General features: G+C 47.2%; 1 protein-coding gene across 6 annotated transcripts; it reads left to right on the top strand.

Annotated features, from left to right (window-relative positions):
- Window positions 1-1,543: 1,543 nt before the first annotated feature.
- Window positions 1,544-16,282, top strand: EEF1AKMT1 (EEF1A lysine methyltransferase 1). Of its 6 annotated transcripts, none has more exons than XR_002136160.2 (6): window positions 1,562-1,632; window positions 6,563-6,721; window positions 10,098-10,180; window positions 11,646-11,926; window positions 13,255-13,449; window positions 13,584-16,282. XR_002136160.2 is itself a non-coding variant. In XM_019715683.2 (6 exons), the coding sequence occupies exons 3-6, from the start codon at window positions 6,578-6,580 to the stop codon at window positions 13,389-13,391; spliced, it is 645 nt and encodes a 214-aa protein (XP_019571242.1). In that variant the 5' UTR covers window positions 1,580-1,632; window positions 3,670-3,913; window positions 6,563-6,577; the 3' UTR covers window positions 13,392-16,282. The 6 variants fall into 6 exon arrangements, 5 of the variants coding, with proteins under 5 accessions (XP_019571241.1, XP_019571240.1, XP_019571242.1 ...); XM_019715683.2 differs by adding an exon at window positions 3,670-3,913 and having other exon boundaries at window positions 1,580-1,632; window positions 13,255-16,282; XM_074330140.1 differs by adding an exon at window positions 3,670-4,243 and having other exon boundaries at window positions 1,591-1,632; window positions 13,255-16,282.
- The last annotated feature ends 114 nt before the right edge of the window (window positions 16,283-16,396 follow it).

The raw sequence follows: 16,396 nt of genomic DNA, 5'->3' as shown, positions 1-16,396 counted from the left end.
GTCATCGGTTCATAGCGACCCAAGTAAAAATAAAACATGAGTTACTACTATAGACCTAGAAACAGTATTTTAAATAGAAATTATGGTTAACTCCCAAAGTTGTAAACTTTTTTTTTTTTTTTTAGATTTTATTGGGGAAGGGGAACAGGACTTTATTGGGGAACAATGGTCAAGTTGTTGTCCTTTCAGTCTTAGTTGTGGAGGGCGCAGCTCAGCTCCAGGTCCAGTTGCTGTTGTTAGTTGCGGGTGGGGGGGGGGGCGCTGCCCACCATCCCTTGCAGGAATCAAACCGGCCACCTTGTGGTTGAGAGGACACGCTCCAACCAACTCAGCCATCCGGGAGCTCAGCGGCAGCTCAGCTCAAGGTGCCGTGTTCAGTTTTAGTTGCAGGGGGCGCTGCCCACCATCCCTTGCGGGAGTGGAAGAATTGAACTGGCAACTTTGTGGTTGAGAGCCCGTGCTCCAACCAACAACTGAGCCATCCGGGAGGCAGCTCAGCTCAAGGTGCCGTGTTCAATCTTAGTTGCAGGGGGCAGAGCCACCATCCCTTGCGGGACTCGAGGAATTGAACTGGCAACCTTGTGGTTGAGAGCCCACTGGCCCATGTGGGAATCGAACCGGCAGCCTTCGGAGCACGGAGCTCTAACCGCCTGAGCCACCGGGCCGGCCCTGTAAACCTTTTTTTATGAACTATTGAATGGTATTATTTGGCAGCTGAGCCATTCATTCATATCCTCATCTTATGCTAGAAAGGATTTAAAGCAATTTAGCAGAATATATAGAATTGAGCACAATAATGAAATTGGTAAAGGAAGTGAAGGTAGGAACGTAATATAGGTTGACTGCCTTGGGGAATGGAAAATAAATACATCCCTTACCATTTGGTAACTGCCAGAGTGGAAGGAACCTTTTAATAAGGGCCCGTTTGCTAGATGTTTAATACATATTGAAGGATGCACTCAAAAAGTGAAACACTAACAGCTTTGAAGAGTCAGCACAGCAAGCCAGCGCACCAAAAAGTGACCTATATTTGGAATCATTTTAATAAACGTTGTTGGCTGACAGATTATTTGGCAAATCAGTAGCTGGTCTAATTTCGGGCTGACGACGGTTTCACCAACCAGATCTCGCATTCTTTGCGGCCAACCCCGAAATATTAAGTGCGGGTGGCTGGACTTCCAGTAGCCACGTTTAAGTTTGGGGGGGCAAAGTGTACCGACGAAAAATGTGATTATAGTGCAGGGTTTGAAGGGTTTTTATCTAATAATTGATGTCCTTATTTAATGTCTTGATTTCTCGATTATAAGAGTAGACAAATGAAGCCTTGATGGACGTTTGTGAAATGTACATCCCTCAAGTGCAAAATAGGTTTCCTGGAATACATTTAGTTTGAAGGGGATCTAATTAAAACCTTAAGTTTTTGTACTGCCGCCTTTCTCTAAGGCACTAACGAGAGAGGAGCTGGAGTGACCCCCTTCCCAGCCAGAGTCAGCGCCTGCGGGCTGCTAGCAGGGCTGGGACGCACGCGCGCCCGGGTTGCGCATGCGCATGCGCGGCTCAGCCGCCCCGCCCATACTCCCGGCTGTCCCAGCGCACGCGTGGCGGTGAGTGGACGGGCGGCGCGGCTGTGAGGTGGGCATGGGGCGGCTTCCTTTCTCACTGCTTTCCTGTGTGGTCGGGAAGGACCGGTACAATCAATGGTGTCTGGGCGCGGCCAACGAGCTGTGGGAGCTCAGAGGGGGCCTGGACCTTCCCCGAGGTGGTGGGGGTCCGCGTGGCCGCTGGGCCGTCCCGGCGCCCAGGACAGCGGGGACGGAGTCTGAGGGTCACGGGAGGGCTTGGGCGGGGATCCCCGCGCCGCGGGGACGTGAAGACCGGCCGGCTTCCTGGACAGGGATTGTGGTTACACGGGATCCAGAGGACGGGACTGGACGTAACTTCTAACTGGATTTCTTCAAGTTAGTTTAAAAACAACAGCGTACGTCGTTTGGAAAGCGGGGTAGCTGCACACGCGGAGACGAGGACAGGGTGGCAGGTCGTGGCCCTTCCCGGACCGCGGACGAGCGGGAACGCGCGGAGGGCCGGGCCGCTCCCGTCGTCTGTCGCGGGGAGGTTCGCGGAGGAGCCGCGGGGGGGCTCCGGGGAATCGGTGTTACTGGGGTTAGTGCGATTCCCACGCACCGCCCTGCCTTCTCGGAGTTACCTGCAGAGAGCGCGCGGTGACCCGTGCTACATGAGGTGGGGGCGGTCTTGGGAAATGGGTGCGTGGGAATCCCAGGCTGTGGACGTTCTTTTTAGGTTACATTAGCTGTACTGACTTGAGCGCAGTTTAAAGAAATACAAAGGAACCGCACAGCGCGTTAGGAGTCCACTCTCTCCTGCTGAGGCTGCGCGTTGACGAGCCCACTATTTTTGCTCATGCTGTTCTTCTGTCATCCTCATGCTCCATCCTGCCTTCTCCCTCAAGGCCAACTTGAGCCACCTGCGGTTTCACTTCGGTCCTCTACCTGCACTTGCTCTTTACTGATCTGCAGCAGGAAATGCAGCTCCTGCAGCAGAGGGCTCACCACATGGTCACAATTGTGCCTTTCTGCCTAGAGCAGGGTTCCTCAACCCTAGCATTGCTGACGTTTTGGGTCCCATAGTTCTGTGTGATGGAGGGTTGTCCTTGTACAGAGTTTGCCAGCTTCCGTGGCCTCTACCCACTAAGTAGAGGCCATTAACACCCTCTCCAGTTGTGACAAACAAAAATGCCTCCAGACTTTCCCAGATGTTCCCCTGGGGGAGGGGGGACGGGGCGGGCAAATCTTACCTGGTAGAGCCGTTGATCTACATTGTGGACCAGGTAATAAGGCTCAACGTCATAATAACAACACAGCACCTCCCAACTCTTCTGGACTTGAAAATCTCCCACAGCGATTTCACAAACCCACTTAGAAAATTATTACATAATGACTTATGCAAAACAAAATTAGTATATTAAAACTAAGGTTCATTTAATTTAGTCTTTAGTAATGTCTATTATGTCAGCATTTCACTTTTTCCCACTTAGGTGATGTGCTCCTGAACTCCGCCTTAGTAATGTAGGAAAGTCAGAATGCTGAAATCGCAGCCCTGACTCGCCACAGGTGCCTCCATTGATCTTGTCATTGTTCAACATACATTTTTGTTACTACTGTTCGTCCTCTATCCCTGCCTAAGCTCCCAGGTGACAGGAACTTTGACTCCCATCACCCAGAATGGTGCTTAGTCCAAAGTAGTGCCTCAGCGAATGATTATCAAGTGAATGCATTTCACCAGCTTTAAAATAAACTTTCTTTAAAATAATTTTTGAAATAAATTTTAAAATAACATTTTTATTTCTTTTAAAATAAAATTCTACCAAAATAGAGATTCAAATTTATTTCTTTTCAGAGCCATGAGAGTTTTCTTAAACTGCTCTTTAGAATTCTTTGTTTTGTACTTAAAATCACCTGGTTTGTTTTTATGGTTTTCATGTATTATTTCTAAATGATTTGCTAACAGGTTTTAAGCTGCAATTTGAAGCACTTCTCCCCGGATGCAGCTATGGAAAGTGCTTAGTATTAATAAATAAAAATCCAAATATTCCTGTCTATAGCAAGGCTATACGTATGTGAGTTTGGACACACGGTTTTCTTTGTCCATCAGCTCTTCTAGACATGGTCACGCACCTTTGATCAGGACTGGATGTACACTTCACCTCTGCCAGGAGACATGGATTGTAATAGTTGTCCGATTTTTTCGAGTGAAAGGAACTTTCAATCCTGAATGCCCAACCAAAATGGAACCTCCTGGTAGTTTGCAGAGCAGTTTGCTGTGTGTTCTCAGCCGTGCAGCATGCACACACTCATCTTTGGACTTTCTGCCTGGAAACTCAGCCTGGTAGCACCTGGTATGCCTTCCTGAAGATTTATTCTTTGTGCAGTAAACTAAAATGATACTCTGGCGAGGCATCAAGCTGCTGGAAGCCATTTCAGGCACTTTTTACTACAGAATCAAATGCACAGGTCTGCTGATATGTAATAGACATTTAAGAAATTACGTGTATTCCTCTCCAAGCCTATCTCACTCCCAGAGGGAACCACTGACTTTAACCTTGTGATTTTCTTTTACTTGCTTTCATCTGCGTTTTCCTGAGCTTCATTTAACTGGAATCATCTGCATTTTCCTTCTTTTGTGACTTCGTGACTTACCCGTTCTTGAGATTCCTGAAAGTACACTGGTATGTCAGTAGTTGGTACATTCAAGGTTTTGTTTTTGCTATGAGGTTCTCAGGTAGAATGGCTGGCTCTTTGATTTTGAAAAGGAGAACAAAGCATCTGGGTGCATTTCTCATTTAAGTGGTGACTCCTGGTCTTTTGAACACTACCACGGCCTGCAGAACTAGTGTTAGTCTTGCTATTCCAGCTGACCTTGGTGGCCCTGGCCTGAGGCTAAGGCTTTGGAGCTGATAAACCTACACAGGCCTTGCAGTAGAAAGAGAGCAAGTGCTGAAACTCTTGAATAATTTTTGCTTTCAGCACATCACTTGCTGTAAAATTGAGATATTTCAAAACCCAATATCGTGTTTTCCCCAAAATAAGACCTAGCCGGCCAATCAGCTCTAATGTGTCTTTTGGAGCAAAAATTAATCTAAGACTTGGTCTTATAATATTAAGGGTAGGAGCTGTTTTTGTGCTCTTAGAGAACGGTTTAGAAATGTGTTTGGTTCCTGTGTAGTAAAGAATCGGACCTCACCCAAGAGAGGTTGACCTTTGACAGGTAACCTGTGAACACTTTCCCAAGTAACAGGAATGTCTGTTATTCATGGAGGATCCTCAGGCCATATCAGCCCCAGTCAGGTACCTGGAGCTGGAGACGGACTTCATCCAGGTGGGTAGTGATGGAGTCAGTCATACCAATGCCACGAAGGCTCAATACAGACTAGATACATGCTCAGCTGAGCCTCCAGTTGGCAGGACTCTGCATATTGTCACCTGCCAGGAGGGTGATGCTTCCTGAGGCCACGGAAGCCTCCTGTTTGGAACTCTCCTAGACTCTGCCCTATGTATCTCTTCCTTGGGTGGTTCTCTTTTTACCCTTTCCGTGTAACAAATGTGAGTATAATTGCTTTCAGTGAGTCCCCGTGAGTCTTGCTAGCAAATTATTGAACATAAGGGTGGTTTGGGGAAGCCCCTGAACTTGCGTTGTCTAGGGTCTTGGGCAGACTTGGCTGAAGGAGGGCTATGCCTTAATCTTGCAGTTTGGCTGACTCCGGTACCCAAAGAAGTAATTGTGCCTGGCCATCAGTTCTACAGAAACACCTTCCTTTTCTCTCTGTTTTTTTCTCCTTCTCACCCCTTTTATTTTTCACATCTTTATATGCTCCTCTTTAATCAATCCTTGTTCTGTCAGTAACACCCAGGAGCCTTAGATCACCTGGACAGTGACCGTCAAGTATAAAAAGATCTCTGATTCAGAGACTCTAGTGTGAAATTTCTGCATATGGCCATTGGGGTACTAGGAGAAATCAAAATATCTTCAGATATTTGTGGTGAAAATTTTGTTCTGCAAGGAATCAAAATGAAAATCTTATTTGTGAAAGCTGAGTGTACATGTTAAACCTGACAAGCTCAGGAGACTGAAAATAACCACATAGGGTGGCGTGTGCATAAAAAATTCCTAACTAAGGTGGGCCATGGCGGTAAGTCACATCCTTGGTCTATAACTTCCTTGACAAAGGTCAGTCTTTACCTTAAGTGAGCCTATCTGTTGTCTTTTTGCATCTAAGATAACAGACCCTTGGAATGTCAGAGTAATCCATTTCCGGACCCCCCTCTTCCCCCAGGAGGCACAACCCACCACACCTGAGCAGGAAACTACAAAATCCCTCATTGTTCTCTTGTTCCCCAAATACCATCTCTGTGTGCTGTAAAATGCTATTAACTGTCCTGTACCCACCAATGTAAAAGAAGTATGTGTCTCTCCATTTTTCTTTTTATTCAATCCTAGAGATTTCCCGCTTTGCTTTCTCCCACCCCCTTAATCTACAACCAGTGGATTTCATGTAACCTTCCTCCTTTGATTCTGCTGTATAAAATACTGTTTCCCCAAAAATAAGACCTAGCCGGACAATCAGCTCTAATGCATCTTTTGGAGCAAAAATTGGTCTTATATTAATTTTTGCTCCAAAAGACGCATTAGAGCTGATTGTCCAACTAGGTCTTATTTTCGGCGAAACAGGGTAAGTTGCAAAATGGCCATTTGCTGGAGCATTTTCTGAATCCGTTGAGACTGCTTCCCAGCAGTTGTCGTCAGTTTGGCTCAAATAAACTTACAAGCTTTCGCTTAGGCTGAATGTATTTTTCGTTGACAAGGAGTACTGGAAAATTCTGCATTTGTTAAGCTGTAGTTCTGTGGACAATCTCTGTAGATATTTAATCTCATTTAAGTATGACTGTTTCCCTTAGAAAACACACCTTCAGTTTAGATCCTTGCTGTGAGATAAAATTGTTTTGTTATTTGATGGGAAGGAAAAAACCTCACAGCTCTTTATCTGCAGGTCACAGTTTGTGAGATGAGTGACTCAGACGATGACGATGTCCTCCAGCTTTCTTCCCACACCTTAGCAGCTCTCCAGGAATTTTATGCTGAGCAGAAGCAACACCCTGACCCGAGTGGGGATGACAAATACAACATCGGAGTAATAGAAGAGAACTGGGTATGTGAATGCGTCCGGCTCTCTCAGGAAGTACTGGTATGGAACCTGTTCTGGAGCCAGTCCAGTGTGTGTCTGTGCCCTGCAAACACCCAAATCTATGTCACCTGTCCTTCGGGACCTGATAACCTATTTGGGGAGCTGAACCAGCAAGCAGTGTGTGAATATTTTAAGACGGCATAAATGCAGACTTGCTGGTTCTGCTCTCAGGCTGGTTGATGATCAGAGGAGGGGACTTTTTAACAGGGGATGGCATGTCATTATGTCCAGGGCAAAGGCGTGCCTCCTTCCTGTGTGCAGCTGCAGGCGGCTGCTCTGTGGAGCCCAGCAACCCTGTGGGAAGGGAAAATGTGTCCCTGCAACAGTGGGTCACTGGGCTTCCATATGTTATGAAACATTGATGAAAGTGAGTTTTCCAGAAGGTATGAATAGCATGATGTGTATTTTAACTGTATTTTTAGGTACAATTAAAAATAGAAGTTAGGAAAAAAAAAAGTGAGTTCGGGGAAACTCCTAACCTGAGCTGGAACATAGAAATTTGAATTTTCAAAGGCAATAGTTGAGAAGTTAGATGAGGCTTGAATTGTCTTGACTGTCCTGGGTGATACTATGTCTTTCTCCATCCCTTTGCAACTGAGAGAAAGCTTTCATGTGCTTGTTGGTTTGCTTTTTCTTATAGTCTTTTACATTCTCTCAAGTTTGGATTTCTTAAGTTATGTAAAATTTTCCTATTTACCATCTGTGTGAAACTGAATATGATAAAAATGTTTCTTTCCATTACTCTCAGTGTTACTCCGACCCAGAAGCCTCTTTCTCACTACTCCCCTTCTTTCTGTTTTTCCAGCTTGACTCTTCTGTAGGTGGTTAATAGTAGAAACTTGAAGACCTGCATTATTCTTGAGTAGCCCATCTCTTTCTCTTTTCTTTCTGCTTGATTTTTAAAATGCTATGTGCTTTGTTCTAATTCTAAAAGTAATCTATAGAAAGTATATGACAATATAAAGTAGCCCTAATCCCATTACTTAGAATTAACTATTTTTATAATTTTGACACTTTTTTAATTAAAAAAATTTTAGGTTTTCAATTACAGTTGATATTCATTATTATATTAGTTTCAGGTGTACACCATAGTTATTCAACCTTTGTACACCTAAAGCAGTGATCACTGTGGTAAGTCCAGCAACCATCTGACACTGTACCGCATTGTCACAATATTATTGACTGTATTGCCTATGCTGTATTTTACATCCCTGTGACTTTTTATAACTGCAAATTTGTACTTTTAAAAAATTGTTTTGAATTTTTATAAGTTTACTTGAGCCAAACTGATGACATATGCTGGGAAGCAAGATCTCAAATGCTCTTGCGAATTTGTATTTCTTAATCCTTTCCCCTTTTTTCACCATGCGCCCCAACGTCCTCCCATAAAAATGTTCTCTGTATGTATGAGTCTGCTCCTGTTTTGTTTGTTCGTTTATTTTGTTTTTTTTAGATTCCACATATAAGTGACATCATATGGCACTTCTGACTCCACTCAGCAAATACCCTCTAGTTCCATCCATGTTGTTACAAATGGAAAGATATTCTTTTTTTTATGGCCGAGTAATATTCCATTGTATACAATTTATCCAATTGTCTGCTACCAGACACATAGGTTGCTTCCCTATCTTGGGTGTTGTAAATAATGCTGCAACGTGCATATGTCTTTTTGAGTTAATGTAATACAAGAAGAGTAAGATTTTTATTTTTTAAAATATGAGTAGAGCCAAAACCTGTCCTGTGCACGCCCAGTGAGGGAGGAGGGCAGCTCGCTAGCCATCAGTAAAGGACCTCCACCCAAATCTCATGAAGCAGAAGCCCCTCCATGCTACATCCCCAGGCTTTCCTCTAAGCAGAGAGAGGGTGTCAGCGTGCATCTTTCCTGTAGCTGAGAATGGTTAGACAGACATGCAGACATAGGTACAGAGACGTGACTTCATATGTACATATATCAAATTAACATCGGTCTTCAGAAATATTTTTTCCTTGGTATTTTCTAAGGAAACAATCATAACATGCAAATATTAACAGTTTCACTCCTTTTTTTCTTATTTTCTTGTTCTAATGCAGTGGCTACGTCTCACAGTAAAGTGTTGAATAAGACATTGAAAGTAGACATTCTTGCCTTGTTCCTAATCTCATGGGGGAAGAGACTAAGTTACTATGAGTATGATATTGGCCGTCATTCTTTTATTTTTATTTATTATTATTTTTAAAGATTTTATTGGGGAAGGGGAACCGGACTTAATTGGGGAACAGTGTGTACTTCCAGGCCTTTTTCCCCAAGTCAAGTTGTTGTCCTTTCAGTCTTAGTTGTGGAGGGCGCAGCTCAGCTCCAGATCCAGTTGCCCGTTGCTAGTTGCAGGGGGCTCCACGATCCCTTGAGGGAGTCGAACTGGCAACCTTGTGGTTGAGAGCCCGCTGGCCCATGTGGGAATCGAACCGGCAGCCTTTGGAGTTAGGAGCACGGAGCTCTAACCGCCTGAGCCACTGGGCTGGGCCCGGCTGTCATTCTTTTAGATGCCCGTGATCAGTTTAAAGAAGTTCCCTACTATTCCTAATTTGCTAAGAGTTTGTTTTAAATTATGGAGGGGTGTTGAATTTTATCAGATACTTTCTTCTTGCATGTATTGAAAAATCATATGTTCTTTTGTAAAGATTTAAAACCTGCATTTCTGAGCTGTCAGCACACAACTTGCCCCGGCCCTGTCATCCAAGGGAGAAGTGGGCCTAATGCATTACCGAGGAATCCACTTTTTCTATTAAAGTCATCCTTAATGTATAAATGTGAGTGGATAATTAAGGGTAGCTAGAAATTTAAAAAGAAATCTTCAGCCAACATGAATAGGAGCAAGATGAAAACCAAACATCTTACCCCTGAGGGGAAAACAGTAATTCAGGAAGCCTTGGTCAGGTGCAGACAGGAGGCCACCTGAGAGGGGCGCCCTGGGTGTGGGTTAACACCTGCTGGCAGCCTCTGCGCTTGTAAACTTGTTAGTTGGTGGTTCAATCTGGAGCTTAATCGGATTCAGGATCAGTTTTTTTGGCAGGACTCCTACAAAGGGGAGTACACTCTTCATCCGGAAAAGCTGTCGTCTCCGTCGGTGGTGTTAGCAGCCCATACACGCCATTAATTATTAGGCTGGTGCAAAAGTAATTGCGGTTTTCGCATTTTTTTTTTAACCTCAGTTACTTTTGCACCAACCTAATAGTTAGGGCCTGCTATTAATTTAAGGTAATTAAAAAATATACAGTTAAAAAAAGAAAAAATCTAAATACATAGATTCAAAACAATATTTATGCCAATTCTAAAATGATTTCAACTCATCCCTTGTCACAGCAATTGAGCCAGTTTTGGTATAGCCAGGAGACAGCTCTGCGACTTGCCAAGGAAGCCATCGCGGCTGCTGGGGAAGGTGGCAGGTGAGCTGGAAACTCTGTTCCTCTTTTGTCTTAATCTACAGTAATGCTTTAAATGTCCTTCCTAGCTGAAATGGTGCGTAAGCAGTCTGGGCTGTCATCTGCAAACACTGTGGATGGCGGTCTGTGATCAGGAGGGAGAAGAGGGCTCCCAGGCAGCGTTGGACACCTCAGAATCTGTTCAGTGTGGGGCATCTCATCTCTGTCCTCTGAGGTTTGCTGGGCTGCTGCTTTCTTCACTGCCCCTCGAGTTTGTGTTAAAGGAAAAAATCCTAACATTTGACCTTTCTGAAGTTTTAACAATGTAGGTTTTCTTTTTTGTTAACTTGTTTAGATGTTACATAGGTATATTTTAAAGTCATGGTCCTAAAAGGCTTGTTCAAAAAACTACCCATTGCTTATGTTCCCCTTGTCCACCTCCGCGTTTTGTCAGCTCCCTTTCAATATTCTTTGGTATTTACACCTATATTTCTACATAACATGTTTATATTGGCACTTCTAGATTTATAACTTGTTGACATTGCAGCACAGGGAACAAGTAGCCACATGTCCCCCTACCCCCAGGCTAGGTGGCCCCTGCCACCCCACACTGGCACGTCATGTTTCCCACAGAAGCTAGGAGCCGGGGCCCAGCGTGGGGATGCGCTTCCGGTGTGTTTGGGCTGAGAAGCCTGCCCGGCAGCCTGGGCACCTAGCCCGGGCGTGACGCTGTAACTGGTGACAAATGCGTCTCACAGGGTTAAATCTGAGTTTAATTTTTAAAGGAAGTATTCTTTTGGACGGTAACATATATGCATGATAAACACCTAAAAGTTACAGAGGATTGAGAAAAGTCAGTGTCCTTCTGCACTGTCCCGTGGGGCGACCATGACGGTGCACCTGACTTCTGTTCCGGTAGTGTCCTGGGGAGGGCGGAGCCACAGTACCCCGTGACAGGTGGGCCACAGTCAACTATAATTCTGTATTGCAGCTCCTTGTAGCTTTTTTGCAGTCGGTTTTACAAGTGAACTATTGGAACAGCTGCACCCAGGCCACCCACTCAGAACCTGCAGCTGCCGCTGTTTCCTTGTGCAGAAAGCAGGCAGTCATCGCAGCTTGTCTGCACTGGGACCTAGTTTTAATGTATCTTTTTGGAAAGCTGGAGTTACCGAGGCAGTTATTTGGGGTTCTTTCAAGATGATGAATATTACAAAATAACTTCAAAGTGTTTAGTTTGACTAAAAGTGAAATGTTAAAGGAATGTGAAAATAATAGGTAATGTGTCTAATGTTTACATTGTTTTTGTTGTGAAAAGCACATTTATCCCTTTCATACCTTAAAATTACGAGTTGCAGATTCTAAATACCAGATTCCTTAAAAGTGAGGGCATGAAGTTTTCTCTGACACGTCCCGCGCGCCTCCTTCAGGAAGGCCGGCGCCGGGAGCCGTGCGCCGACGCCCCTCCCTGTGCTTGTCGCACTGTCCTCAGGGTGGCGTGCGTGAGCACCCCCAGCGTTTACCAGAAGCTGAGGGAGCTGCGCGGCGAGCTCGTTTCCGTCTGCTTGTTTGAGTTTGACCGGAGGTTCGCCGTGTACGGGGAGGACTTCATCTTCTACGATTACAGCCGCCCCCTGGACTTACCTGGGGACGTCGCTGCGCACAGCTTTGACGTCGTGATAGCAGATCCCCCCTACCTCTCTGCGGACTGTCTCAAGAAAACGGCCGAGACCGTCCGGTACCTGACTCGGGGCAAGATTCTGCTGTGCACAGGTGAGTGCGGCTCGTAAGCTCGGTGCCAGGAGCTGTGGGACACCTTCGGCCTCACACCCTGAGCCTCCCGCTCACTGTGGCCTTCGGGGTTCCGTACTCTGCCCAGTTCCCTCGCTGCAAACGGGGACTGATGACACTACCCGCCGACACGCATACGGGCCATGAGCACCGTGAGCTTCTGTCACCAGCATCCTCAGTGGTGGCCGCCCAGCCTCCACTCGGTGGGGCCTGTGGAGTCGGTGACAGCCAAGGGTCAACTCAGCGAGAGAGTAGGCTTGTTAAGGCACAAGTGTCCTTTCTGGGGACACTCAGGTAGCGGCTGCTTAAGAAGGTTGTGCTGAAATTTGACCGAGAACTAAAACGGTGACTTGTCTTCTGGTCTGGGAAGCCTGGTGTCAGGGCCTTCGGTGCTGTCCCTTGGTCCCCAGGCTGAGCAGTGGGGCCGGCCCTCCATTGTGGAATTGTGTGACCCGACTCTAATCGTCTTCATTTAGGGTTGTTGATTGGATGGCTGAGCCCAGCTTCTCAGCCGCTACCTGATGACCTCAGTGCAGCATATACTTGGTGTTAGGGGTTAGGTTAAAAAATGCAACAAAACACACGGAAGAAATGAATTCCTAATCCTGGTAAGTGATGAAGGAATCAGAACAGCGGGCTGTGCTTCAGCTCCCCCGGCTGCTCGTGCAGCGGTGACCTCGGGCCCCAGGGACCCGGGTGCTGGGCGGAGTTTGGATTTTCAAAGGGACAGGATCCAGTTCGTCTAAAGCACTATGCTTTAGACAAGGGACTGTGGGCAGACGGGCTGGCACAGCGTGTGGAGCTGCAAGTGGGGGTAGGGAAGATGCCCTCCGGACGAGGCTGGAAGCAAATGCGCTGGGCTGTGCACACAGGGAGTGGCAGGAAACGTGTCTGGGTCAGTGTGGGCTTCCTGCCCGTGCGTGGTGTCCAGGGCCACGTCCACAGCAGTGGCCGGGGATGGGCTGAGGGACCTGGGATTGGTCAGCCAAGGGTGGGGGAGAATGTGCCCATGGGTTTGCAAGACCGCACATTACTGAAAAGGGTTCTTGATCTCACTTGGAAAAGAGCAGTTTTTGGTAATTACTTTTGCTGTTGTCATGTTGCTTTGTGGAATAAAATGTGTTTCGAAAGCTCTACAAGCATCAGCTTTTCAGATGTAGGAAAAATTGTTTATTAAATAAAAAGGGTACTCTGCAAATGTGTGGCAGAAAATAAAGGACCAGAAGTCAACTCCTGCGTTTGCTGAGTGTGGGATCGCTGCCCACCGCCCCAGCAGGCTGCCCATTTCAGCCCATCTGGTGTGTCCTCAGGTGCTGTCATGGAGGAGGAGGCAGCCAGGCTCCTGGGAGTGACGCCCTGCAGCTTCCTCCCGACACACCGCCGGGTGCTGGCCAATGAGTTCCGCTGTTATGCGAACTATGACTCTGGGCTGGGTCACGATGTCTGAGTGCCAGAAAGGATGCCGTGTCACAGTGCCGAGACCTCCCTGCACAGCAGCTCACAAGGTGAGGGCAGGGGCCTCCCCGGGCTTCCCCGAGCGACTCAGAGCTCAGGCTTTGTTCAGCTTGAATCTGTGGGATGTAGTTGGAAGAAATCTCAGACCCATCCGGCTGCTGTCCTCACTTATCGTTGGTGACAGAAGTGTGGAGAGCTTGGTGGCTCGGCCAGCACCTGGATTGGAGAGACCTCGGCCTCTGCCTTGGGCCCTCTGTCCCCAGTAGACTCCTTCTGGCTGCCCGCCACTTTCCCGGAGGACCCAGCACCCCTCGGGGACACACAACTCGCTTCAGGCACTGGTGTCCCAGAGCCTGTGGGACTTCTCCTTGGATGTAGCGAGGTGGCCTCCACTCTCACCTCAGCCACAGCAAAGGCTCCGACTTACCTGAAAACATGGAAGCACCATCTGCAAACCGAACGCCAAAGCAGAAGGATGTGGGGCGTGTGCTGGACCCCAGTACTGTTCAAAACATCCCCCCTCCACCTCAGCAACCCAGGGACCTGCTGCTGGTACCCGCATGTGGGTGGATGGCGGGGCCCAGATTGCATTTTCATTTACAGAAGAGCACTGTCGCACGGAGGACAGGTCAGTGGGCAGCAGAGGCTGGGACGGGCTGGGGGGACTTGGTGGTGCTGGGACTGCTGGGACTCTCGACGATGCAGTGACACAAGTCTGTACACGTGACAGCCCCGCACAATCGTGTGCGTGGACAGCTAGTGGACTGTGTGCGGTCTTGGACGGTGCCCGTGCCCATCTGTGGTTGTGACGTGGTAGTTATGTGAGGTGGCACTGCTGGGGGAGACAGGGTAAAGGATAAACAGACCTCTGGTATTTTTGCAGTTTTCTGTGACATGAGGTTGAAAATCAGAGACTGGGAGATTGTTCTCACTGCAGCAAAACCCAGCACATCCCAGAGAGCGTCCTGCACGCGGCCTATGTGGGGCTAGTCCTGTTCTTTCTCAGACCTCAGGTTGTCATTCTGTGGGATAGTGTCAAGTATAACTGCTCTTTAAAAATAATCCCTAGCATATCATTTCCTTATGAAGCAGTTTCTAAAATTTACCCGAGGTAGTAACACATTTTCCTAACAAATCATGTAGAAATGTAACTTAGGAATTGTGGGTGAGCAGCAGCCTAGGAATAACAGATTTTAGTCGTTCTGTAGACCTAGCATTTAGATTAGGAGAGCAACCTTATTTCTCAGGGGGTGAGAGAGGAGGGGCAAAGCCTGACACATAAACTGAAATTATACTTTGTTTAAAAGCAGCCAACATGTGTTTCACTGCTTTGGACACTCTTCCGTGACTCTGGTTCCAAGCTGCCCATATCTGTCTCCAGTCTGCTCCTGTGCCCAGCAGCCTCCAGCAGTGAGGACCAGTCCTGGTCACTCCCTGCCTGTCTTGCCCACGGCAGACAGTCCACAGGGCCACCAGCTTGGGGACCGAGGAGGCTGGGCCATGCCCTCACGTGGGGCTGCCTGTGTGCCAAAGTTCTCCACAGGTGACCTTGTCGCACCCCTTACACAGGACCATAAAACCCAAGGTATTGTGTGACCGACATCTTTGTAAGCATAGACCAGGTACGTGTGTGAGCACGCACGCGGAGGGCCGTAACTGCAAATTGGCCAGCAACTCCAAGGTTTCTGGTAAGTGACACTCAGCTGGGTGCTGGGGTGCCGGACAAGAACAAACAAAATGCCTGGTGACTCCTGAGCCCTGTTTCAGATGGCCCCGTGCTGGTTCCACCGCATCCCTCCTTAGTCAGAGCAGGGACCAGTTCCTGAAACTGACCCCTTTCCCTTTGCTGTGATAGAAGAGATGCAATCCAACCAGAAGTGTGGGCCACTTGTCCCAAACGTGGAATGGCTGGCATGTGCCAATGTCTTTGGACCACTATTCCCAAATGATTCTGGTTTTCCAAAACAAGCATACAATAAAAATACTGTCGGTTTGTTGGAAAAAGTTCTGCAATAACCACAGGCCCGGCATTACGAGGGTTGCCATGAAACCCTCAAGACAGAATTACTTGAAGGGAACAGGCACCGTGGCCCTTTGTGAGAAGAAGGAAGAAGGTACAAAACTTAAATAGTGAGCTGCTACTCTGCAAAGCCTGGAAACACAGCGCCTGCCTGCATCAGTGACACAAGCCTGGTAACGTGTGTGTGAACTATGGCTGGTGTGATTTCTCTGGCTGTAAATTTCCCTATTAGTCTGATAGAACACAACCCCTCCATCTCAAAACAAACCTCTCATTTTAACGAGAACAAAATTCTGTCCAATAAACTCATTATTCATTGACACATTCATTATCTCCCCATTCTGGGTCACTGCCCTCGGAGTTCAGCATATTGTATCCAGTCTCTGCTGCTTAGGGACTTCGTTTTAAACTTACCTTTTACACCAAGAAACAGGAACTTGGAAGTGACAAACTGCTGGAGCAATAAACAGACCATGGAGAATGAACAGCTTGCTATTTATTGTCACCGTAGCTCATGGATCACTGGGACAGTGCTGGAGCTGTGCCAGGTGCTTGTGGGTGTGTGGGTGTCACGGTGCCAGAGGAGCGGCAATCTATGTGCTGTGGGCAGCACAGCCAGCTGACAGCCAGCGCAGGTCCCAGTTCCAGCCGACTGCGACGTGTGGTCAGAGCTGGCTGAGGGCAAGTGCTCAACAGAAGTGATTAAGTGGGTGAGAGCGCCATTCAGAGAAAAAGCACAAATAGTGGTACCTGGGTACGTCTTAGAGTTCAGGCCAGTTTCTTCCACTGGGAATGTGCTACCTTTTAAACTACGTTTAAACTAATAATACACTTAATAAAAGCGACACTTTTCTCCATGCAAACAGTGTGCTCTCCTGATGTTTGCACTATGTATATTTGAGGAGTGGCTGGGAAATGTTACATAATAGTGGTGATTGAAGCCACCACCAAATCACCAGTGTGAAAGACAATTTTTC

The sequence above is a fragment of the Rhinolophus sinicus genome, linkage group LG04 (assembly GCF_036562045.2).
Source record: "Rhinolophus sinicus isolate RSC01 linkage group LG04, ASM3656204v1, whole genome shotgun sequence".
NCBI lineage: Eukaryota > Metazoa > Chordata > Mammalia > Chiroptera > Rhinolophidae > Rhinolophus > Rhinolophus sinicus.
The sequence above is the reverse complement of the archived record's forward strand: the minus strand, read 5'-3'. Positions and strand labels throughout refer to the sequence as shown.